Source organism: Pseudorca crassidens, chromosome 6, assembly GCF_039906515.1.
Source record: "Pseudorca crassidens isolate mPseCra1 chromosome 6, mPseCra1.hap1, whole genome shotgun sequence".
Classification (NCBI taxonomy): Eukaryota; Metazoa; Chordata; class Mammalia; order Artiodactyla; family Delphinidae; genus Pseudorca; species Pseudorca crassidens.
The window spans coordinates 27,004,465-27,028,038 of record NC_090301.1 but is presented as its reverse complement, the minus strand read 5'-3'; the positions used below and the strand labels follow the sequence as shown (position 1 = coordinate 27,028,038).

The 23,574-nt window shown below is 36.6% G+C and overlaps 1 protein-coding gene across 11 annotated transcripts in view; it reads left to right on the top strand.

Moving 5' to 3' along the window:
* UNC80 (unc-80 homolog, NALCN channel complex subunit) overlaps window positions 1–23,574 on the top strand; it is a 242,910-nt gene that overhangs the window by 93,688 nt on the left and 125,648 nt on the right. For 6 of the 11 annotated variants that reach the window (XM_067740742.1, XM_067740738.1, XM_067740737.1 and 3 more), the window contains exons 23-24: window positions 12,263–12,475; window positions 15,840–16,011. In XM_067740742.1, coding sequence (XP_067596843.1) covers window positions 12,263–12,475; window positions 15,840–16,011 — 385 coding nt within the window. The remainder of the gene's footprint in view (window positions 1–12,262; window positions 12,476–15,839; window positions 16,012–23,574) is intronic. The other 5 variants (XM_067740745.1, XM_067740741.1, XM_067740746.1 and 2 more) reach the window with 1 other exon arrangement.

Genomic DNA, 23,574 nt, shown 5'->3' with positions numbered 1-23,574 from the left:
TTTTTGTTTTAAACAGTCCTCTTGTCATTATTGCTATGACTACAAAGGGATAATTGGATCCGTTTTTAGTCCAGCACAGCTCCTCCTCACACTCGTACTCTTTAGTGTAAATTTAATAAATGCAACGGTAAGGTATTTTTAAAAAGATATGTTTTATAAAGGACTCATTTTATCTTTGGGTTCATATAATCTACAAGCACAAAAATAGTTCAAATAAAAGGCACTTCTGTCTATTTTATGTATATTTCAGGTGAAATTATCTATCCTTTTATACCCAGTTGAATATATAACATGTACAGACATAGTGATTTCTAATTTACTGGTAATTTATTAGCATAAATAACACATAATGTCAGTTTGCTTTAGGAACAGTTTCATGAATATAAGAGAGTCAATGGGATCATAGTTTTCTCCTTAGTCTGTGGATAGAGAAAACCTAATTCATGTTCAATTATAATAGAGTCATAAATAGATAGTTTTAGGAGGACTGGTTATATAATTTTTATCCAAATTGGGACACTTTTGAGAGTGAAATGGAGTGCTATCAATAATTACACCAGTTAGATATAAACTAGAACTCTTGAGGAAAATGAAACATTTGGTTACCATATAGTCATACTTTCAGGTTCACTGCAACACATGTAATCCACATTGGGGTTTACCATCATAAAACTACTTGGTGATGAATGGATATTAGCTTTTTTCAAGGAATTAGGAATATATGCAGACTAGGAACTATCAAAGCAAAATAATATTGTGTCCTCTTTTGAATCATAAGGAAAGTTGAAATAATCCAGTAATAACCAAAACTAAATGGTCAAATTATTCACTTTATTCTAGTGGTATTCCTATACTGAATGTTTGAAAACATTCTATGAAATGTAACATAAAAAGGATGTATATCATGAATATGTAGAGTTTAAAGAAAAAATTTGAATGTCACATATCCACCACATATCTTAAAAAATAGGACGTTTCCACTTTCTTTAAAGTCCCCTGTATCTCCTTCCCTAATTACTCACCCCTACCTCCTAGAAGACACTGCTGTCTTAAACTTTGTTTTAATCTTCCCTGTGCTTGCTTTATTTTACCACATGAGCTTGTATCCCTAGAGAATATATCATTTTGTTTTGTTTCCTTACGCTGTATGTTAATGAAATTTTTAATGTAATTTAATTTATAAAAATTTTCTTTAGTGGTTAGCATTTTTATGTCTTTTCAAAGAAATCCCAAGGTAGTAATAAATACATATTAAATTTTCCTCTAAAAATTTTAAAGTCTGCATTTCACATTTAGGTCTTTAACTAGAATTTATTGTGTGTATAAAACAGGATTTTTTTTCTTTCTTTTCTTTTCACATGAAAAAAATTATTCTAGCATAATATATTGATTAATTCATACTTTATTATCTGATGTGCAACAACCATCTTAATCATGTGTCAGGTTTCTATGCATGCATGGGTGTAAGTCTGAGGTTTTTTTCTGTTGCATTCCATGTGTGCTCTGAGTTAATCTACTCTGTCTTAATAGCTTGAACTTTGAACATCACCTAGGTTGTTCTTGGTTCCTTACTCTTCCATGTGAATTTTATAATTAGCTTGTCAGTTTCTATGAAAATATTTTAATTTATTCTTGGAATTACATTGAGTCCACAGATAAATTTAGATATAATTAAAATTCAAATTGAAATTCAGATCTGAATTGATAATTCAAAAGTTCTATTTCTTTGAGTACATTTAAGTAATTTTAATCTTTTTAGCAATTTGTCAGTTTTACCTGCATTTTCATATTTGTTGGATTAAAATTGATCATAACATTTTCTTATTAGTTTTTGATCTTTGCAGCATCTGTAATTATTTTTTCTGTTTTTATTCCTAAAATTATTTCCTTTTCTTTTCTTGATTAGGCTTGCCAGATATTTGTCAATTTCATTAGTCTTTTTTAATGGTACAGTAGAGATTCTCTCTATTGTATCTCGTTCTCTAATTCATTAATTCCTGCCCTTATTATTGTTTTTATTGAAGGATAGTTGATTTACAATGTTGTGGTAGTTTTAGGTGTACAGCAAAGTGATTCAGTTATAAATACACATATACGTATAATATTCTTTTTCAGATTCTTTTCCCTTATAGGTTATTACAATATTGAGTATATCCTGCCCTTATTTTTATTCTTTCCTCCTTCTTGCTTTGAATTCATTGTATTATTTTTTAATTATTATTATTTTTTTGCGGTACGCGGGCCTCTCACTGCTGTGGCCTCTCCCGTTGCGGAGCACAGGCTCCAGATGCACAGGCTCAGTGGCCATGGCTCATAGGCCCAGCCACTCTGCGGCATGTGGGATTTTCCCGGACCGGGGCACGAACCCGTGTCCCCTGCATCGGCAGGTGGACTCTCAACCACTGCGCCACCAGGGAAGCCCGAATTCATTGTATTATTATTTTACCTTGTTAGTTGATTGCTTAGCTCATACTTTTATTTTTTCTTTTCAAAAACTGAGCATTTAGCTATTCATTTCCCTCTAAGTACTCTTTCAATTATGTCATAAATTTTGATAAGTAGTATTTATGTTACAATTTATTTTTAAGTCCTTTTTAATTTATTTAATGGTTTCCTTTTCCATGGGTTATGTATATATGTATGAGTGTGTGTGTTTCAGTTTTATAAATTTCAGAGTTTTGTTAGGTATCCATTTGTTATTGATTTCTAACTTCATTTTCAGGTACTGATTCTTTGGAATTAATTTAAACTTGCTTCATGAACTAGAGCATTATTAATTTTTGTAAATGTTCTATGTGTAGTTGAAAAGAATGTGCATTCTCCAGTTGTTGGGCACAACATAGAGGCTTTTCTTTCCTTTTTTTTTTTAATTGAAGTATAGTTGACATACAATATTATATTAATTTCAGGTGTACAACACAGTGATTTGGCATTTATATACATTATGAATTGATCACGGTAAGTCTAGTAACTATCTGTCAACTTTGTCATACAAAGTTATTATAATATTATTGACTGTATTCCCTATACTGTATATTATATCCCAGTGACTTATTTATTTTATAACTGGAAGTATGAAACTTTTAATGCCCTTCACCTATTTTACCCAAACCCTGTTCCCCCCTCAACCTCCCATCCCCACCTCTGGCAACCACTAGCTTATTCTCTGTATCTGTGAGTCTATTTTGCTTTGTTTGTTCATTTTTTTGTTTTTTAGATTCCACATATCAGTAAAATCATACAGATTTTTCCGTCTAACTTATTTCACTTAGCATAATACCCTCTAGGTCCATCAGGGTGCAGTGTTTTATATTCAAGTCTTCTATATTCTTATTTTTACCCCTCACTACTTGATCTGTCAAACACTAAGTTGTGTTAAAATCTCCTCTATGATGACAAACTTGTCCATTTATTTTGTAGTTCCAGCAATTTCTGTTTTATTGATTTAGAGGCAGATCGTTTAGAAGTATGACAAGTATCTCGTGCTATGAACCTTTTATCACTATCTAGTGACCCAGTTTATTTCTAGCATATATAAGATATATTTTTCTTTGATAATAATACAGCTGAAACAGTTTTATTAGCATTGGTCTGGTCTTTTTGCCAGTCCTTTCCTTTCAACTTTTCTACATCTTTGTGTTTTAGATATGTGTCTTGCAAAAAGCAAGTATTTGAATTTTTATAACATTTTAGTGACCTTTTTTTCCCTAGAAAATTTAGTACATTTGCACAGATTATGATTACTTATATAGATTCGCTTCTGTCTTCTTCTGCCTACTTACCACATTTTTCATCATTTCATTGTATATGTTTCATTATTTCATTTTTTCATTATTTCATTTTTCATTATTTCATTGTATATTCATTATTTCATGCCTTCTTTCAAATAGTGTTGAATTTTGTTTTATTTCTCTTGCTTTGGTTTGGTTTAGCTTTGTTTTATTCATTTTTCTTTATCAGCTTTAAAATTATTCTATTTATATTTTTTAAAATTGCATGCATATTTAACTCAACAAAGTCTAAATTTAATGAATATCTTTACTCTTCTTTCAAACAGTAAGACTATAGAGGATTTTAACCCCAATTATTGTTCAAGAGTTAGTTCTCTCTTATTTTTGTTTTAACATTGATAAAGTAGACATTATTTTTATTGATTGTTAGGAAAATGATTTTTAAATTTGCCCAAAACCTTAGCATAGTCTTTGCTCACCAGTTTTCCTTGCATCTCAGACATTCCTTTCTAAGATCTATATCCTCCTGAAGGAAAGCTTTCAGACACTTCTTTGGTGATGATCAACTGGCAGTAGCTCTCTCAGCTACAGTTTAATTGAAAATGTCTTTATTTTGGTTTCATTCTTGAAAGATACTTTTGATAGAATTAGAATCATAGGCTAACATTTTCTTTCTGTACTTCAAAGATATTATCCCCTTCTCTTCTGGCTTAATTGACATTCTTTTATAGGTAATGTGTCTCCCCCAATTCCTTCTCCCAGTTGCTTTTATTGTTGATCTTCTCTTTATTATTGATCTTTTGCACTTTCACTAAAAAGTTTCTAGCCTGTATTTCATATTTCATTAAGTCTGTGAATCATGTAATTGGCATATTATGTCTATTCTGGAAATTTTCCAACTGTTATTTCTTCAAAGATTGTGTCTTTCACATTTTCTCTAATTTTTCCTTCTATAAACTGAAAAGATGCATGATAGAGCTTCTCAGTTTATCCTCTGTTTTTGACAACTTCTTTCATATTTTTCATTTCTTCATCTCTTTCTATGCTGTATTCTGCCTAATTCTCTTCCATTTCACTTTTTCTTTTTTCAGCTGTGTCTAATTTCATGGTTCTTAACCAGGGGTAACTTTGCCCACCAGGGGGCATTTGGCAATGTTTGGAGGAATTTTTGGTTGTCATGACTTGGGAATTGCTATTTGCATATAGCTGGTAGTTAATAAAGATTCTGATAAACATCTCATAATACATAGTGCACACTTCACAAAAAAGAATTATCTGGCCAAAATGGCCAATAATGCTGAAGGTGAAAAAAACTGATCTAATTTTTGTTTGAATCTGTCCATTGAGTTTTAAATTTCAAGTACTACATTTTTTTATTTGTAAAAGTCCTATTTCTTGTTTTAAAACTACATGGTCAACTTTGATAACCTAATTCCTTCTACTTTCAATACCCACATTAATCTGTAGATGTGTTTGATACATTATGATTCCTATAGCCACAGTCTTTGTAAAGGGTCTGATTCTACACTTTGCTGTTTCTTCCTACTCTGACTCATGGTGAATTTTTTAAAACATGTTTTTAATAAGCTTAACTCCTTGAAACTTTATCTGTGCTGATTCTTTAAGACCTGTGTTAGAAGCAGTGTTATTCAGTGGACCAGCAGTTTTAGCAATATCTGTGAGTATGTTAGAAATGCAGATTTTCAGACCCTGCAACATCTGCATCAGAATCTCTGAGGGTGGGCCCAAAGAATCTATTTTAACCGTATTCTCTTATGCATACTCAAGTTTGAAGCTTTGAGAAGCACTAATTTAAAGTATTCCTCCAGAGAGGCTTTCCATTTCTTTTTCTCAGGCACCTCAAAACATCACCAACCTAAGATCATTTTTTTTTTTTAACATCTTTATTGGGGGTATAATTGCTTTACAATGGTGTGTTAGTTTCTGCTTTATAACAAAGTGAATCAGTTATACATATACATATGTTCCCATATCTCTTCCCTCTTGCATCTCCCTCCCTCCCACCCTCCCTATCCCACCCCTCCAGGCGGTCACAAAGCACCGAGCCAATATCCCTGTGCCATGCGGCTGCTTCCCACTAGCTATCTACCTTACGTTTGTTAGTGTGTATATGTCCATGACTCTCTGTCGTCCTGTCACAGCTCACCCTTACCCCTTCCCATATCCTCAAGTCCGTTCTCCAGTAGGTCTGTGTCTTTATTCCTGTCTTACCCCTAGGTTCTTCATGACATTTTTTTTCCTCTTAAATTCCATATATATGTGTTAGCATACGGTATTTGTCTTTTTCTTTCTGACTTACTTCACTCTGTATGACAGACTCTAGGTCTATCCACCTCATTACAAATAGCTCAATTTCGTTTCTTTTTATGGCTGAGTAATATTCCATTGTATATATGTGCCACATCTTCTTTATCCATTCATCCGATGATGGGCACTTAGGTTGTTTCCATCTCCGGGCTATTGTAAATAGAGCTGCAATGAACATTTTGGTACATGACTCCTTTTGAATTTTGGTTTTCTCAGGGTAATATGCCCAGTAGTGGGATTGCTGGGTCATATGGTAGTTCTATTTGTAGTTTTTTAAGGAACCTCCATACTGTTCTCCATAGTGGCTGAACCAATTCACATTCCCACCAGCAGTGCAAGAGTGTTCCCTTTTCTCCACACCCTCTCCAGCATTTATTGTTTCTAGATTTTTTGATGATGGCCATTCTGAATGGTGTGAGATGATATCTCATTGTAGTTTTGATTTGCATTTCTCTAATGATTAATGATGTTGAGCATTCTTTCATGTGTTTGTTGGCAGTCTGTATATCTTCTTTGGAGAAATGTCTATTTACATCTTCTGCCCATTTTTGGATTGGGTTGTTTGTTTTTTTGTTATTGAGCTGCATGAGCTGCTTGTAAATTTTGGAGATTAATCCTTTGTCAGTTGCTTCATTTGAAAATATTTTCTCCCATTCTGAGGGTTGTCTTTTCGTCTTGTTTATGGTTTCCTTTGCTGTGCAAAAGCTTTGAAGTTGCATTAGGTCCCATTTGTTTATTTTTGTTTTTATTTTCGTTACTCTAGGAGGTGGGTCAGAAAGGATTTTGCTGTGATTTATGTCATAGAGTGTTCTGCCTATGTTTTCCTCTAAGAGTTTGATAGTTTCTGGCCTTACATTTAGGTCTTTAATCCATTTTGAGCTTATTTTTGTGTATGGTGTTAGGGAGTGATCTAATCATACTTTTACATGTATAAGATCATTTTTTAACTACTTTTTGGGTGCAAGGAGCATGAAAGTAGTGCCCGTTCTAGTCCAAACTTATATGAAAATGTGGAATTTTGATTAGAAGTTCTCATTTAAGACTTTTTCTACCCAGAGCCAAGACTAGTCATGCAAGCTTATTTCTGTGGGGTAGATCATTTTATTTTTCATGCAGTAAAAGTGACACGCACGTGGGATATTGGCTTTATATAGGAGTGTATGGCCTGATCTCACACTCCACTTTGGACCCAGACATTTAATTTGTGGCCCATTGAAAACCCATACTCTGGTCTTGCCATAGTCAGTAGAAACCCTTGGGGCATATATTCCTACACTAGTTCACACCTTTCTCCCTACCTTTACCCCAGAATTGTACTTTCTTGTAATTTCTGCTCTCCAATGGTCTATCATCTCATGTTAGAAACAAAAGCAAAAACAAAGTGAAAAAAATTGGGGTATTTTATCTAGCATTTTTAGGTGTCTAAACCAAAAGATATTTGTCTTCACACCTAATCTATCATATTGTCAGAAACAGGAGTCCTCATTTGGTTTTTAAAACACTTACCCAAGATATTAGCATGATCTGAGTAAGTGTTAAAATGACTACCCCACCAGACTGTGTACTAAACAATAACGCCTGCCTCTAGCCTGACATCTGAATCATTTCTGTTGCCCTCAGCTACTGCAGAAAGGGGCAGGGACAGAGACAGCCTGTCAGTTGCTTAATGATCTCAGTCAGGCAGAGAATTCAGTACAAGCTAAGTAATAAATACTGAGTCACAAGCACATGCCCTCTAGCAAATGAGGTTCCAGTGTACACGAAGAACCACAATAACTGCTTATTCCCAGTGTTTTTAAATAAATAGGTATCTTGCACCAGCAAGAGCTTTATATTTTATTGTAAGGCAATACAAATAGTATGTAATTCCCCAGGGACCACCATAAAATATTCACTTTTTAAAACCAGTTAGTTCCTGTCCTGTGTTACGAGTTTTCAGGATCAGTCAGTGTTTCTTCTCACATAATAAGTTTAGATACAGTCCTTCAGGGAAAGGAATGTATTGCAGTTATAACCTTCAATTAACCATCATATCTTGGTAACAATATTTTCTAGGTCCCCAGGCAAAATAAAGCACAGCTGTTTGAATTAGTATTCTAGTTCTCTTCTTTACTTTCATAAAGGAAACATTCAATATACATAACGATCTTATAAAACGCAGGAAAATGCCAAAGGAAGTCAAGGAAAATTAGCTTGATGCTTGAAGTTTTCTAGCTGTAGAATGTTAGAGAAATCCATGCTGCATAATGCATGACATTTTCTAATTTTAACTAGACAGCTCTGTAGCCATTGCAGAGAATACCTTATATAAAACTGAACCATATGAAATTGACGATATTCTACTATTTTTGACCTTCAAACTTAGAAATTCCATAAGGTTCAACCTAACATTTTATCTTCCTAGTTAAAATTGATTCTTGCTTGTCTGGGAACTATGAAGTTATGACATAATGGAATTGAAGCCACTCTGTGGTGTTATGGAACATAAAAAGGTGATCTGGCAGACATATTAATAAAAAAGAATTTAAATATGCCTACTTTTCATTTAGGACCACCAGCAAAATTGGTATACCAATGGTATCAAATTTTGTTTAGATGTTCACTTTTAACTGTGCCTCTGACACTCTGTGGTTCTTTTCATCCATGCAGCATTCTTCTGATTCATTTTTCTCCATTTGTGCTGTCTTTCTCTGTGATGTGAATTCATCCCTATCCATTCTGTCATGCCTCCATTTTTCGCTGCTTCTTCAGATTGCACTGAGCCATAAGAGGTAAGCTCCATCAAAAGAGGGAAAATTGAATTTCCTTTAAGTCCAGGAAGAATCCTTTGTCTAAGGTATTCTATAACCCTGCTCCTAAAATCAATACTTTCTAACTTACACTTTGAAAGGAACTTATAAGGAAAATAATTCCCCATAGCCACACCCACACTAGACTGCCTTGAATACTCTTCCACACACACTGTGAAGTTGATACGTGTTGCTAAGTATCTTCTACTAGGATTCATAGTTGAGTACTTAGCTTTGTACCGCAGCAGTATCCTCTGTTTTCTGTACAGCAACATACACACTACAATATCCCAGAAATTGGTAGTACTCAGTGCCATCCCAAGTGTGCTTGCACCTACCAGGTTTATGAGGCTTATAATAAGAAGGCAATATTTAAGTCACGCTATGTCATCATCCCTTAATTCGAGCAGTTACATTTCCAAAAGTTACTGGGTTTGATCCAACTTACATGGATCAAATGTATCAGATAATAACCAACCCTCCCTTTAATGTTGTGCTGTATGGTTAATTAATGGGAGTTATTTTGATAATGATCTCAATTCTATTTCCCAACTTAGATTAGGATTTCTTAGGGCCGATAACTGATGATGTCTGGGTTTTATCATAAGAAGCTTTTCAGAGCAGAGAATTAAAATTTCTTTTCATTCAAAACGCCTTGAGCTTCCTAACCAAATAAAAACATATTTTCTAAAGGAGGCAAGCCAATCGACATAGGAAACCTTACATAGCACAATTTGGGTTTTTTATTCATCTTCCGTTAGTCCTCTCAGTGCCATCTAATAGTTAAGAGCAATTAAAAGAAAAAAAAACCCCACCTCTGCCCCATACATTTGAGTTAGGTTAAGTTCTACCCTTGTTCATCATGAAGGAGCCAGGGTTCATAACATAATGCTATTCCAGCAGTGTTGTTTCTGTCTTCCCAAAATAAAGCAATGAATCCCATTGTTTTTTATTGGAAATGTGTCAAAATGTGACAGGCTAAAAATAAATTTGCATCACTCGCCTTGCCCTCCAGACTGGCATTCGTTTTTAGAGATGGATGTTCCAGCCTTTTCCAGATGCAGATTAGCATATCTGAGATGTTTAGTAAAATGAATATTTAATACAAGAAGAGAGTATAGATATTTAGTCGGTATATTATGGCACCACAGTAATGATAGGTTTGATACAGAAAGTCATCTGACCCTTTGCAATCTGAAGGCTTTCTGTCCCTGTGACCTGCTGCCAAGTCTTGGCACCGACGCAGTTGATGATAGTTTCTCATCATCAGTGTCCATCTTTTATTAATGATAGAGTCTTACCATTGTGTTTATCTTGTATTTTGCTTTTTCACATAGATTAACTTTGTCATGGCAATACAACATATGCTTTGTAAAATTAAGTCCCAACATAAATAAATTTCTTATTAGAATTCTTGATGGTTTCATTTAAGTTTTAGACAATGAGAAAATGCTTAATGGGCTAACTTACTTGAATCATCCAGGGTATTTGAGATAGTGTGGTACTCCACAGTATGAAGTAGCCAACTCTGCCTGAAGAACAAAGGGATTAAGGAAGGCTTCTTGGAGGAGGTAACTAAACTGAAGCTTAAAGTGGGAATTTGCCACATGGAAAAGGGGCTTAAAGGCTCTGCAAGTCATGGAAACAACACATGGAAACGTATGAGATGTCATATCTGGGAGACTAACCAGTTTGACATAATTGGACCACAGAGCACTTGAGATGGGGATAGAGAGGTGAACCAAATAACGAATGTCAGTTATCTTTATTCATTGATGACTGAGGTAGATTGAACCTATAATATATTTTAAAAGGGAAAATGATGTGATTATACATTTGTGTTTTAGTAAATAACATTATATGACATTATTGTCTCTTTTGTTTTAATTTTTTGGCTGTGCCGCACGGCCTGTGGGATCTTAGTTTGCAACCAGGGATCGAACCTGCACCCACTACATTGGGAGCGCGGAGCCTTAACTACTGGACCGCCAGGGAAGTCCCAATTGTCCCATTTGTAAACAGTGACTTTCTACATGCATTCTAGAAATCATCTTTTCCCAAGGCTTATATGAGTATAAATTAAGACAATGTAGATACCAAAGAGGAACTAGTACAGATCTGGGCATGAGAGAGACCTGAGATTCAATCCTGTGTCGATTTCTTCCCAGCTATATAATAGTGGAAAAATTATATCTCATTTTAAAAAAATATTAAAATGAAGATATTGTTTCACAGGGTTGTTATGATAATTACAATTTATAAAAACTTATTGGCACATATTGATATTCTCTGTATATTAGCCCCTATTTTAACGTTATGGATCGATGGATTGTTAAGAATGCTATTGCTTGAATGATGAAAACGGTTTCCATTTGAAAATGTGCTTACTAAGCAACCTATGGTTATTAGGTAACTGAGGTGATAGCTAATATTGTGATGTATATTTTTTTAAACTGGCACGAATGAATTTTTGATGTATGTACTTTTTGTGACCTATTGACCTATGGGAAACTTCACACTCCTTCCCTTATTATTATCTTTTTTTTTTTTTTTGGCTTATAAAGAATTCGGTAGATATCTCACTCTTACCAGTTTCTGGGTATCAACTAAAAGCTGTTTCTTTTCTTTTTTCAAGTATGTCTTGACAAGATGGAGCCATATTTTTATTTTCCTGAACAAATGCTCTATTTTTCATTTATCAATTAAGCAGTTTCCTCTTTGTCAAACATTTTCAATTGAAACCATGCCTATTTGAGCAGAATTTGGTCTGTTTATGAAAAACTGGGGAAAGAGACTAACTCAATCTAATTTATTTATTTATTTGTTTGTTTGTCTGTTTTCCATTTCAGGCCCCATTTTATTCTCTGTTTTCTCTCACAGCTCAGCCTAATGTAGTAAGCTCTTCCTTTTCTTACTAGCCAAAACGAGGGAGCAGCTGCACTTGCTTGGAGCTTGTGGATGGTCCTACATAACAAAATCCCTACTGACACCCTTGGTTAACATACGACTAGTTCTAGAAATTGAATACGTGTTTGCATCATGTTAATTTTAGGTTTAAAAAAAGCATCATATTTAAAACTTTCTGATTAAAAATTATTTCACACTTAAATCCCAGCTGTCTCTGAAATATGCAAAGAGTCATGAAATTACTGGATATTCTCCAAAAGGAGAAAACTAAACTCAGAAACCTACTTAAAATGTCTAATTTTTCAATACCCAAATTTGCCTTCATGGATTCATTTCCCAGATTTCCCACTACTATTGTAACCATGCTAACACTACCCTGGGAAATATGGCTAAACTAAGTCAAAATACGGAGACGAAAATAAACTAAGAGTACATAGTCATTCAATTTAAGTTCAACTTCATTGTTTGTTAATCCTACATTACTCTTTCCTTAACAACCCTACTCAGGAAGCGCCTGTAGTAGCCAGAGCAGCGCTGTTCCTGGAATGTGCCCGTTTTGTTTACCGCTGCAACCGTGGCAACTGGCCAGAGTGGATGAAAGGGCATCATGTGAATATCACCAAGAAAGGCCTTTCCAGGGGACGGTCTCCCATTGTGGGCAACAAGCGGAACCAGAAGCTGCAGTGGAACGCTGCCAAGCTCTTCTACCAATGGGGAGACGTGAGCTTTTGATTTTCTTCTATAAAAATTAGGCTGAGTGAAGTGAAGAAGTTTTGTGTTTATGTTTCTTCATTTGTTTGGGAGACAGTTTACTGAGTATCCGTTATGTACCAGGCACTGAACAGAACATTTCAGGGGAAAATAAGTGTAATTCATTTAATCTTCCCAGTAAATCGACAAAGTTAGACATTATTATCTCTTCTGTCTCTTTTCCTGGTCCTCTGCCTCTTTCCTTCCTATAAATGTAAACATTCTCAGCATCTCTTATAATTTCTTCCTGTATATTCTGCACCAGGATTACATTTATTCCTGTATTTTCAACTGTTAGCTGTATGCCAGGGGCACACACTTCTCTATCCATAGCACTCTTTGGATCCGCGACCGGCATCACCAACTGTACTTTGGAGGCATTCACTCAATGTCCTGAAACTCAGTCTGACCAAAATAAAACCCTTCTCTCCATTTAAACACACCCCCATCTGCAACCCTTCTTGAATTTTCTATTCTTATTGATAGTACCACCATCATCTAAGATGACAGCCTTGAACATATTCCAAACCTTCTTTTCTTATTGATTCCACCTCTTCCATGTCACTGATGCCCTTTTAGGTCAGAACTTCATTACTTCTCATCTATATGACGAAAGTATTTTCCTATTTAGTCTCCTCCCACAATCTCCCCTCATCCGACCCATCCTACACACTGCCAGTAAAATCATCTCCCTTTGGCGTAGCTCATCTAAAAGCAGAACATTCGTACTTATCTTTCAGCCTCCAGACTTGCTCCCTCCAATTCATTCTTCAAACTGCTGTCAGAGTGATTAGGCTAAAATGCAAATCACATTATAGTGCTTCAGTGGCCCTCCTTTTCCCTTGGGATAAAACCCAAATTGCTTAGCCTGGCATTGCTGCTCTCGCCACAACCTTTGTTCAAATCACACCAAGATTATGGATGATCAAGGCAAATGAGCTAATGTATCTAAAGAACATTTATCTCAATGCTCTGCATCTAAGAGGTGTTTAATAATAATGTTATTATATTAATTCTTGCAAGCAGGGTATATGATTTTTCTGTGCATTGTTAGGCAGCTATCACAGTGTTCCTCGAATGAGTGATAAGGTTCTCCCCCACTCAGAAAGTACCTTTCATCCTTCTTCAGAATGCAAAATGAAGTCCAGCTTCATGAACTGTAGGATCTAGTCACAATCTACCTTTCCAAGCCCTCAGGCACATTATTTCCTCTCACAGAATTGTGCTTCAACCAATTGGCTTATTTGTCAGTCTCTGAACATGTCAGTGCATTTCCCTGAATATGGATCTTTTGAAACTCTCCATCCGGAATATCCACTTTTCCCCTTCCCCATTAGCCTACACAGCAATTCTTCAGAATCTACGGGAATGCAACTTTGTATGATCCTCTGAGATGAATCTGATTTCTCCATATTCCAATAAATAAAGTGCTTTCAGTCTTTTACACGACTGCTTTTTTGGTATGTTATTACCACCCCAATAGACTGTAAGCTCCATGAAGTAAAGAGCAAGACACAGAGTCAGATACCCTATTTGACTCCAAGTTCAAGGTTGCTGAGCAACCTAGAGCAAGTCTTTCAACCTAACTTTCCTAAGTGCCAAACAATGATCCTTCTTTATGAAGGTTTATAATCTACTAGGGCACATTAAACAAAGATACTGATGTACTATAACAATTTATTCAACTTTATTTTTACTTAATACGTAACAAATTACCTCACCTAATAAATATTTGATGAATGAAAAAGGAATAAACATGTTCCCAAGGCACTTTTCTGGTCTTAGAAGAGACAGAGAGCTCTAAATTATTATTTAGGTATTTAGTATTATCCCAGACAAGTTCATTTTTTGAGCAACCTTTTAAGCTTTATGAACTGTGGGTTTAACTTAAATTGCTTGGTTTCAGCATCCTGGGAGGATCGATGTAGATTTTTTTTTCCCCTGTGAATCTCATTATTAAATCTGCTGGCTCCACTCCAGACTCATAATTCCACATCTCCTTCCTTAGAGAGGATTTCCAAAAGAGTAGCATCAGGACAAGGCTTTTTGTTGAGGTGGTGGTTTTTGCTTTTACGTTTTGTTTTGTTTGCTTAAAACTTCTCAGGTTAGGAGCTAAAATTTTAGGATGCTGTGATATTTTTCTACACTGCTTTCTTTCTCCTTTTTGTTACTCCCCACTTAATTCCAGAGTTTAAGCAGACCCCTTTGTTTTCAGATAGCCAAGACGTTCAAACAACTTGTGTTTTTATTTAAAGTGTTCTGGACATATCTTTGTCAGTTTCCAGTAGTGAATCTAATCTCTTGCATGCCCAGAATGTAGTAACTTTTCTAAATATTTGAAAAGGATAATATGGGAAGAAAAAAGAAAAGTAGCTGGAATTTTGTTCGTATTAATGCACAGAGTAACCAAACTGTCAAATTCTATGTTCAGTGTTCATTTTAGCTTTTTGACTCTCTTTCTTAAGCATGCATCTCCTCTTTTGTTGCATACAATTTGTCATTGGAATGTAAAAGGAATTAGATAGAGGTAGCATATTTTGTCTTTTCATTTGGAAAATTCCTTTTGGTAAATCAGACAATAGTACATGATGATTCAGAAGAACAGATAGTAAGTACTGGTTTTATGAATACCTTGTAAGAGCCAGTATTGCCCATGTGCTGACTTACTAAAAATCATATTTCTAATGTTGATGTTGGGTACACTATCAAAAGAATAATATTTCTTTCTCATTCATAGTGTATCATGGAGGGGGGAACAAAGTCTATAAGAAAGTCATTGATTGCACATATGATGACAGATACAAATAAAATTGCAGTTCCAGAATTCATGCCAATCTCCAAGCTCATTAGCAGGATAGTGCCTTTATCATAAAATAGCATAATCAGAAACAGTCTGAAGAACTGTGACTTCTTATTTTTTACTGCAGCAAACTCCTTCATTAGAAACAACTGCAAAACAAAACAAACAAAAAAACCTGACAAACAACAACAACAAAATCAACCGCATACTCCCTTATGTGAAACCTATAAAATAGATGACCTTTGAGGAAATAGAAATATTTTCAGAAAATGTTTTGTATGAGAATAAAAAATGCCATTCCATTTCCTAAAAGTCTTTAGACACAGTGACCTTAGAGATAGCATCAGTGCCTTCCCTCTCTGGGTTCCCACATTGGGAAATGAAACATGGTGGTAACAACACTGTGGCAGACAGAGGAGGCTTATGCTGAAAATCATTCCCATTGATCGGTTGCTGGTGACCTCTGTCATGTGAGAGCCTATTTTACAGTCTGATGTATCTCATGCTGTTTCATTCTTCTTCTCTTCATGGTAGGCAATTGGCGTCCGGTTGAATGAGCTGTGCCATGGGGAAAGTGAGAGCCCAGCCAACCTGCTGGGTCTCATTTATGATGAGGAGACCAAGAGGAGACTGAGAAAGGAGGATGATGAGGAAGACTTTTTAGATGACAGTAAGGAGACTCCCTTTACTACAAGAACCCCTGCTTGTAAGAACCTCTGCTTTAGGAGCACGTAATATTTCTCTTTCCTCTTTCACATTCTTACCACCTTCCCATGTCTCCCACTGCACCTTCTCCCCTATTCCCTCTGCATGGATGTGAGCATGTGCATAAAGCCACACAAAGAGAGAGCAGGAACCAGAAGGAGAAGACTATAGACAGGGGCAAAGAGTTGGCAATATGGAAAACTCACTGCTTTGAAGTCTCTGACTCTTAATATTGTAAATACGAAGATCAGTTTTAGGCCTACTTGAGAAAACATAGTTGTGCTGCCCCAGAAGAGGGCTGGTCAGGGTTTGTATTTTATTACTGCTCTTGGAGTTTTAAAAAAGGGTTAGACCTGAGGGAGACCTTCAAGGTGGCAGAGGAGTAAGACGTGGAGATCACCTTCCTCCCCACAAATACATCAGAAATACATCTACATGTGGAGCAACTCCTATAGAACACTTACTGAACGCTGGCAGAAGACCTCATACCTCCCAAAAGGCAAGAAACTCCCCACATACCTGGGTAGGGCAGAAGAAAAAAGAAAAAAGAGAGACAAAAGAATAGGGATGGGACCTGCCCCTCTGGGAGGGATCTGTGAAGGAGGAAAAGTTTCCACACACTAGGAAGCCCCTTCACTGGTGGAGGTAGGGGTGGGCGGGGGGGGGGAAGCTTCAGACCCACAGAGGAGAGTGCAGCAACAGGGGTGCAGAGGGCAAAGGAGAGAGATTCCTCCACAGAGGATCAGTGCCGACCAGCACTCACCAGCCTGAGAGGCTTGTCTGCTCACCCGCTGGTATGGGTGGGAGCTGGGAGCTGAGGCTTGGGTTTTGGAGGCCAGATCCGAGGGAGAGGACTGGGGTTGGCTGTCTGAAGGGGGCTAGTGCGCCACGGCTAGCCGGGAGGGAGTCTGGGGAAAAGTCTGGAACTGCCTAAGAAACAAGACACCATTGTTTTGGGGTGCGCGAGGAGAGGGGATTCAGAGCACCGCCTAAATGAGCTCCAGAGACGGGCGTGAACCGTGGCTATCAGCGTGGACCACAGAGACAGGCATGAAACACTAACGCTGCTGCTGCAGCCACCAAGAAGCCTGTGTGCAAGCATAGGTCACTATCCACATCTCCCCTCCTGGGAGCCTGTACAGCCCACCCCTGCCAGGGTCCTGTGATACAGGGACAACTTCCCTGGGAGAACATACGGTGTGCCTCAGGCTGTTGCAATGTCATATCAGCCTCTGCCACTGCAGGCTCACCCTGCATTCCATACCCCTCCCTCCCCCTTGCCTGAGTGAGCCAGAGCCCCATAATCAGCTGGTACATTAACCCGGTCCTGTCTGAGCGAAGAACAGTTGCCCTCAGGCGAGCTACACGCAGAGGCAGGGTCAAATCCAAAGCTGAACCCCAGGAGCTGTGCGAACAAAGAAGAGAAAGGGAAATTTCTCTGTGCAGCCTCAGGAGCAGTGAATTAAATCTCCACAATCAACTTGATGTACGCTGCAACTCTGAAATACCTGAATAAAGTTCAGGACATTGGTCCACAAGAGACCTCCCGGCTCCGCATAATATCAAACAGTGAAAGTTCTCCCAGAGATCTCCATCTAAATGCGAAGACCCAACTCCACTCAACAACCAGCAAGCTATGGTGCTGGACCCCATATGCCAAACAACTAGCAAGACAGGAACACAACCCCACCCATTAGCAGAGAGTCTGCCTTAAATCATAATAAGGTCTCAGACACCCCAAAACAAACCACTGGACACAGACCTGCCCACCAGAAAGACAAGATGCAGCCTCATCCAACAAAACAGAGGCCCTAGCCCCTCCACCAGGAAGCCTACACAACACAGTGAAGCAACCTTAGGCAATGGGGGCAGACACCAAAAATAACGGGAAATATGAACCTGCAGCCTGTGAAAAGGAGAACCCAAACACAGTAAGTTAGGCAAAATGAGAAGACAGAGAAACACATAGCAGATGAAGGAGCAAGGTAAAAACACACCAGACCAAAAAAAAGAAGAGGAAATAGACAGTCTACCTGAAAAAGAATTCAGAATAATGATAGTAAAGATGATCCAGAATCTTGGAAATAGAATGGAGAAAATACAAGAAACGTTTAACAAGGAACTAGAAGAGCTAAAGAGCAAACAAACAATGATGAACAACACAATAAATGAATTAAAAATTCTCTAGAAGGAATCAATAGCAGAATAACTGAAGCAGAAGAATGGATAAGTGAACTGGAAGATAAAATAGTGGAAATAACTACTGCAGAGCAGAATAAAGATAAAAGAATGAAAAGAATTGAAGAGAGTCTCAGAGACCTCTGGGACAACATTAAATGCAACAACATTCGAATTATAGAGGTCGCAGAAGAAGAGAAACAGAAAGGGACTGAGAAAATATTTGAAGAGATTATAGTTGAAAACTTCCACAATATGGGAAAGAAAATAGTCACTCAAGTCCAGGAAGTGCAGAGAGTCCCATACAGGATAAATCCAAGGAGAAACATGCCAAAACACATATTAATCAAACTATCAAAAATTAAATACAAAGAAAACATTAAAAGCAGCAAGGGAAAAACAACAAATAACATACAAGGGAATCCCCATAAGGTTAACAGCTGATCTTTCAGCAGAAACTCTGCAAGCCAGAAGGGAGTGGCAGGACATATTTAATGTGATGAAAGGAAAAAACCTACAGCCAAGATTACTCTACCCAGCAAGGATCTCATTCAGTTACGACAGAGAAATTAAAACCTTTACAGACAAGAAAAGCTAAGAGAATGTAGCACCACCAAACCAGCTTTACAACAAATGCTAAAGGAACTTTTCTAGGCTGGAAACACAAGAGAAGGAAAAGACCTACAATAAGAAATGCAAAATAATTAAGAAAATTGTAATAGGAACATACACATTGATAACTACCTTAAATGTGAATGGATTAAATTCTCCAACCAAAAGATTCAGACTGGCTGAATGGATACAAAAACAAGACCTGTATATATGCTGTCTACAAGAGACCCACTTCAGACCTAGGGACACGTACAGACTGAAAGTGAGAGGATGGAAAAAGGTATTCCATGCAACTGGAAATCAAAAGAAAGCTGGAGGAGCAATTCTCATATGAGACAAAATAGACTTTAAAATAAAGACTATTACAAAAGACAAAGGAGGACACTACATAATGATCAAGGGATCAATCCAAGAAGAAGATATAACAATTGTAAATACTTATGCACCCAAAATATGAGCACCTCAGTACATAAGGCAAATGCTAACAGCCATCAAAAGGGGAAACTGACAGTAACATAATCATATTAGGGGACTTGAACACCCCATTTTCACCAATGGACGGATCATCCAAAATGAAAATAAATAAGGAAAAACAAGCTTTAAATGATACATTAAACAAGATGGACTTAATTGATATTTATAGGACATTCCATCCAAAAACAACAGAATACACTTTCTTCTCAAGTACTTATGGAACATTCTCCAGGATAGATCATATCTTGGATCACAAAGCAAGCCTTGGTAAATATAAGAAAACTGAAATCGTATCACATATCTTTTCCGACCACAACACTGTGAGACTAGATGTCAATTACAGGAAAAAATCTGTAATAAATACAAACACATGGGGGCTAAACAATACACTACTTACTAATGAAGAGATCACTGAAGAAATCAAAGAGGAAATCAAAAAATACGTAGAAGCAAACGACAATGAAAACATGATGACCCAAAGCCTATGGGATGCAGCAAAAGCAGTTCTAAGAGGGAGGTTTATAGTAATACAGTCCTACTTCAAGAAACAGAAAACATCTCAAATAAACAACCTAACCTTACACTTAAGCAATTAGAGAAAGAAGAGCAAAAAAACCCCAAAGTTAGAAGGAAAGAAATCATAAAGATCAGATCAGAAATAAATGAAGGAAATGATAGCAAAGATCAATAAAACTGAAAACTGGTTCTTTGAGAAGATAAACAAAATTGATAAACCATTAGCCAGATTCATCAAGAAAAAAGGGAAAAGACTCAAATTCATACAGAATTAGAAATGAAAAAGGAGAAGTAACAACTGACACTGCAGAAATACAAAGGATCATGAGAGATTACTACAAGCAACGATATGCCAATAAAATGGACAACCTGGAAGAAATGGACAAATTCTTAGAAAAGCACAACCTTCTGAGATTGAACCAGGAAGAAATAGAAAATAAAAACAGACCAATCACAAGCACTGAAATTGAGACTATGATTAAAAATCTTCCAAGAAACAAAAGCCCAGGATCAGATGGCTTGTCAGGTGAATTCTGTCAAACATTTAGAGAAGAGCTAACACCTATTCTTCTCAAACTCTTCCAAAATATAGCAAAGGGAGAAACACTCCCAAACTCATTCAATGAGGTCATCATCACCCTGATACCAAAACCAGACAAAGATGTCACAAAGAAATAAAACTACAGACCAATATCTCTGATGAACATAGATGCAAAAATCCTCAACAAAATACTAGCAAACAGAATCCAACAGCACATTAAAAGGATATAGACCATGATCAAGTGGGTTTTATCCCAGGAATGCAAGGATTCTTCAATATACTCAAATCAATTAGTGTGATAAACCATATTAACAACTTGAAGGAGAAAAACCAGATGATCATCTCAATAGATGCAGAAAAAGCTTTCAACAAAATTCAACACCCATTTATGATAAAAACCCTCCAGAAAGTAGGCATAGAGGAAAGTTAACTCAATATAATAAAGGCCATAAATAACAAACCCACTGTCAACATCATTCTCAATGGTGAAAAACTGAAACAATTTCCTGTAAGATCAGGAACAAGACAAGGTTGTCCACTCTCACCACTATTATTCAACATCATTTTGGAAGTTTTAGCCACAGCAATCAGAGAAGAAGAAGAAATAAAAGGAATCCAAATCAGAAAAGAAGAAGTAAAGCTGTCACTGTTTGCAGATGACATGATACTATACATAGAGAATCCTAAAGATGCCAACAGAAAACTTCTAGAACTAATCAAGGAATTTGGTAAACTAGCAGCAAACAAAATTAATGCACAGAAATGTTTTGCATTCCTGTACACTAATGATGAAAAATCTGAAACAGATATGAAGGAAACACTCCCATTTACCACTGCAACTAATAGAATAAAATATCTAAGAATAAACCTACCTAAGGAGACCAAAGACCTGTATGCAGAGAACTATAAGACACTGATGAAAGAAATTAAAGATGATACCAACAGATGGAGAGATATACCATGTTCTTGGATTGGAAGAATCAACATTTTGAAAATGATTATACTACCCAAAGCAATCTACAGATTCAAGGCAATCCCTGTCCAACTACCAATGGCATTCTTCACAGAGTTAGAACAAAAAATTTTACAATTCGTATGGAAACACAAAAGACCCCGAATAGCCAAAGCAACCTTGAGAAAGAAAAACGGAGTTAGAAGAATCAGGCTCCCCGACTTCAAACTATACCACAAAGCTACAGTAATCAAGACAGTATGGTACTGGCACAAAAACAGAAATATAGATCAATGGTACAGGATAGAATGCCTAGAGATAAACCCACGCATATTGTCATCTAATTTATGACAAGGGAGGCCAGAACATACTGTGGAGAAAGGACAGCCTCTTCAATAAGTGGTGCTGGGAAAACTGGACAGCTACATTTAAAAGAATGAAATTGGAATACTCCGTAACACCATACACAAAAGTAAACTCAAAATGGATGAAAGACCTAAATGTAAGGCCAGACACTGTCAAACTCTTAGAGGAAAATTTAGGCAGAACACTCTATGACATAAATCACAGCAAGATCCTTTTTGACCCACCTCCTAGAGAAATGGAAATAAAAACAAAAATAAACAAATGGGACCTAATGAAACTTAAAAGCTTTTGCACAGCAAAGGAAACCATAAACAAGATGAAAAGACAACCCTCATAATGGGAGAAAATATTTGCAAATGAAGCAACTGACAAAGGACTAATCTCCAAAATTTAGAAACAGCTCATGCAGCTCTATATCCAAAAAACAAACAACTGTATCCAAAAATGGGCAGAAGACCTAAACAGACATTTCTCCAAAGAAGATATACAGATTGCCAGCAAACACATGAAAGGATGCTCAACATCACTAATCATTAGAGAAAAGCAAACTAAAACTACAATGAGGTATCACCTTACACCAGTCAGAATGGCCTCATCAAAAAATCTATGGACAATAAATGCTGGAGAGGGTGTGGGGAAAAGGGAACCCTCTTACACTGTTGGTGGGAATGTAAATTGATACAACCAGTATAGAGAACAATATGGAGGTTCCTTAAAAAACTAAAAATAGAACTACCATAGGACCCAGCAATGCCACTACGGGGCATATATCCTGAGAAAACCATAATTCCAAAAGAGTCATGTACGACAGTGTTCATTGCAGCTCTATTTACAATAACCAGGACATGGAAGCATCCTAAGTGTCCATCAACAGATGAATGGATAAAGAAGATGTGGCACATATATACAATGGAATATTACTCGGCCATAAAAAGAAACGAAATTGAGTTATTTGTAGTGAGGTGGATGGACCTGGAGTCTGTCATACAGAGTGAAGTAAGTCAGAAAGAGAAAAACAAATACGATATGTTAACACATATATATGGAATCTAAAAAAAAAAAAAATATTCTGAAGAACCTGGGGCAGGATAGGAATAAATACACAGACGTAGAGAATGGCCTTGAGGTCACGGGGTGGGGGGAAGTGTAAACTGGTATGAAATGAGAGAGTGGCATGGACATATATACACTACCAAATGTTAAACAGATAGCTAGTGGGAAGCAGCCTCATGGCACAAGGGAGGTCAGCTCGGTGCTTTGTGACCACCTAGAGGTGTGGGATAGGGAGGGTGGGAGGCAGACACAAGAGGGAGGAGATATGGGGATATATGTATATGTATAGCTGATTCACTTTGTTATAAAGTGGAAACTAACACGCCATTGTAAAGCAATTATACTCCAATAAAGATGTTAAAATAAATAAATAAGTAAATAAATAAATGTTAAAAAGTTGTGGAGCAAATAAAATTAAACGTGAAAAGCTTCTCAAATTGCTAAAATATTTAATCAGAGTATATTATAATATTTAACATGAAATTAAAATATTAAGATTCAGATTATTAGAACTGTGAATGTTTGATGTATTGTACTTACTTATTAAAAGTGTAATTGAGTCCCATCATAGACGAATAGAGACGAAGAGATTCCTGAACCTCCTTCTCAGCACCATTTTGTGCATATGTGTGTTCTATACCATATAAGCTTGTGTGTATGTGTACCACTGCCTTTTATGGAATATCAAATGTCAGGACAGTTTTGGAATTAATATTGTTATCTGATGAAGACATTGAAGCCTCTACCTTTTGACCTTTCTTAGTGGTTTCAAGTTCAGACTCTCTGATGATGTCTTATGGATTGTCCTTAGTTAAGTGATGCCAAACCTACTTCATCCTTATAGGCATGAAATGTAAAAGGATGGCTAGAAT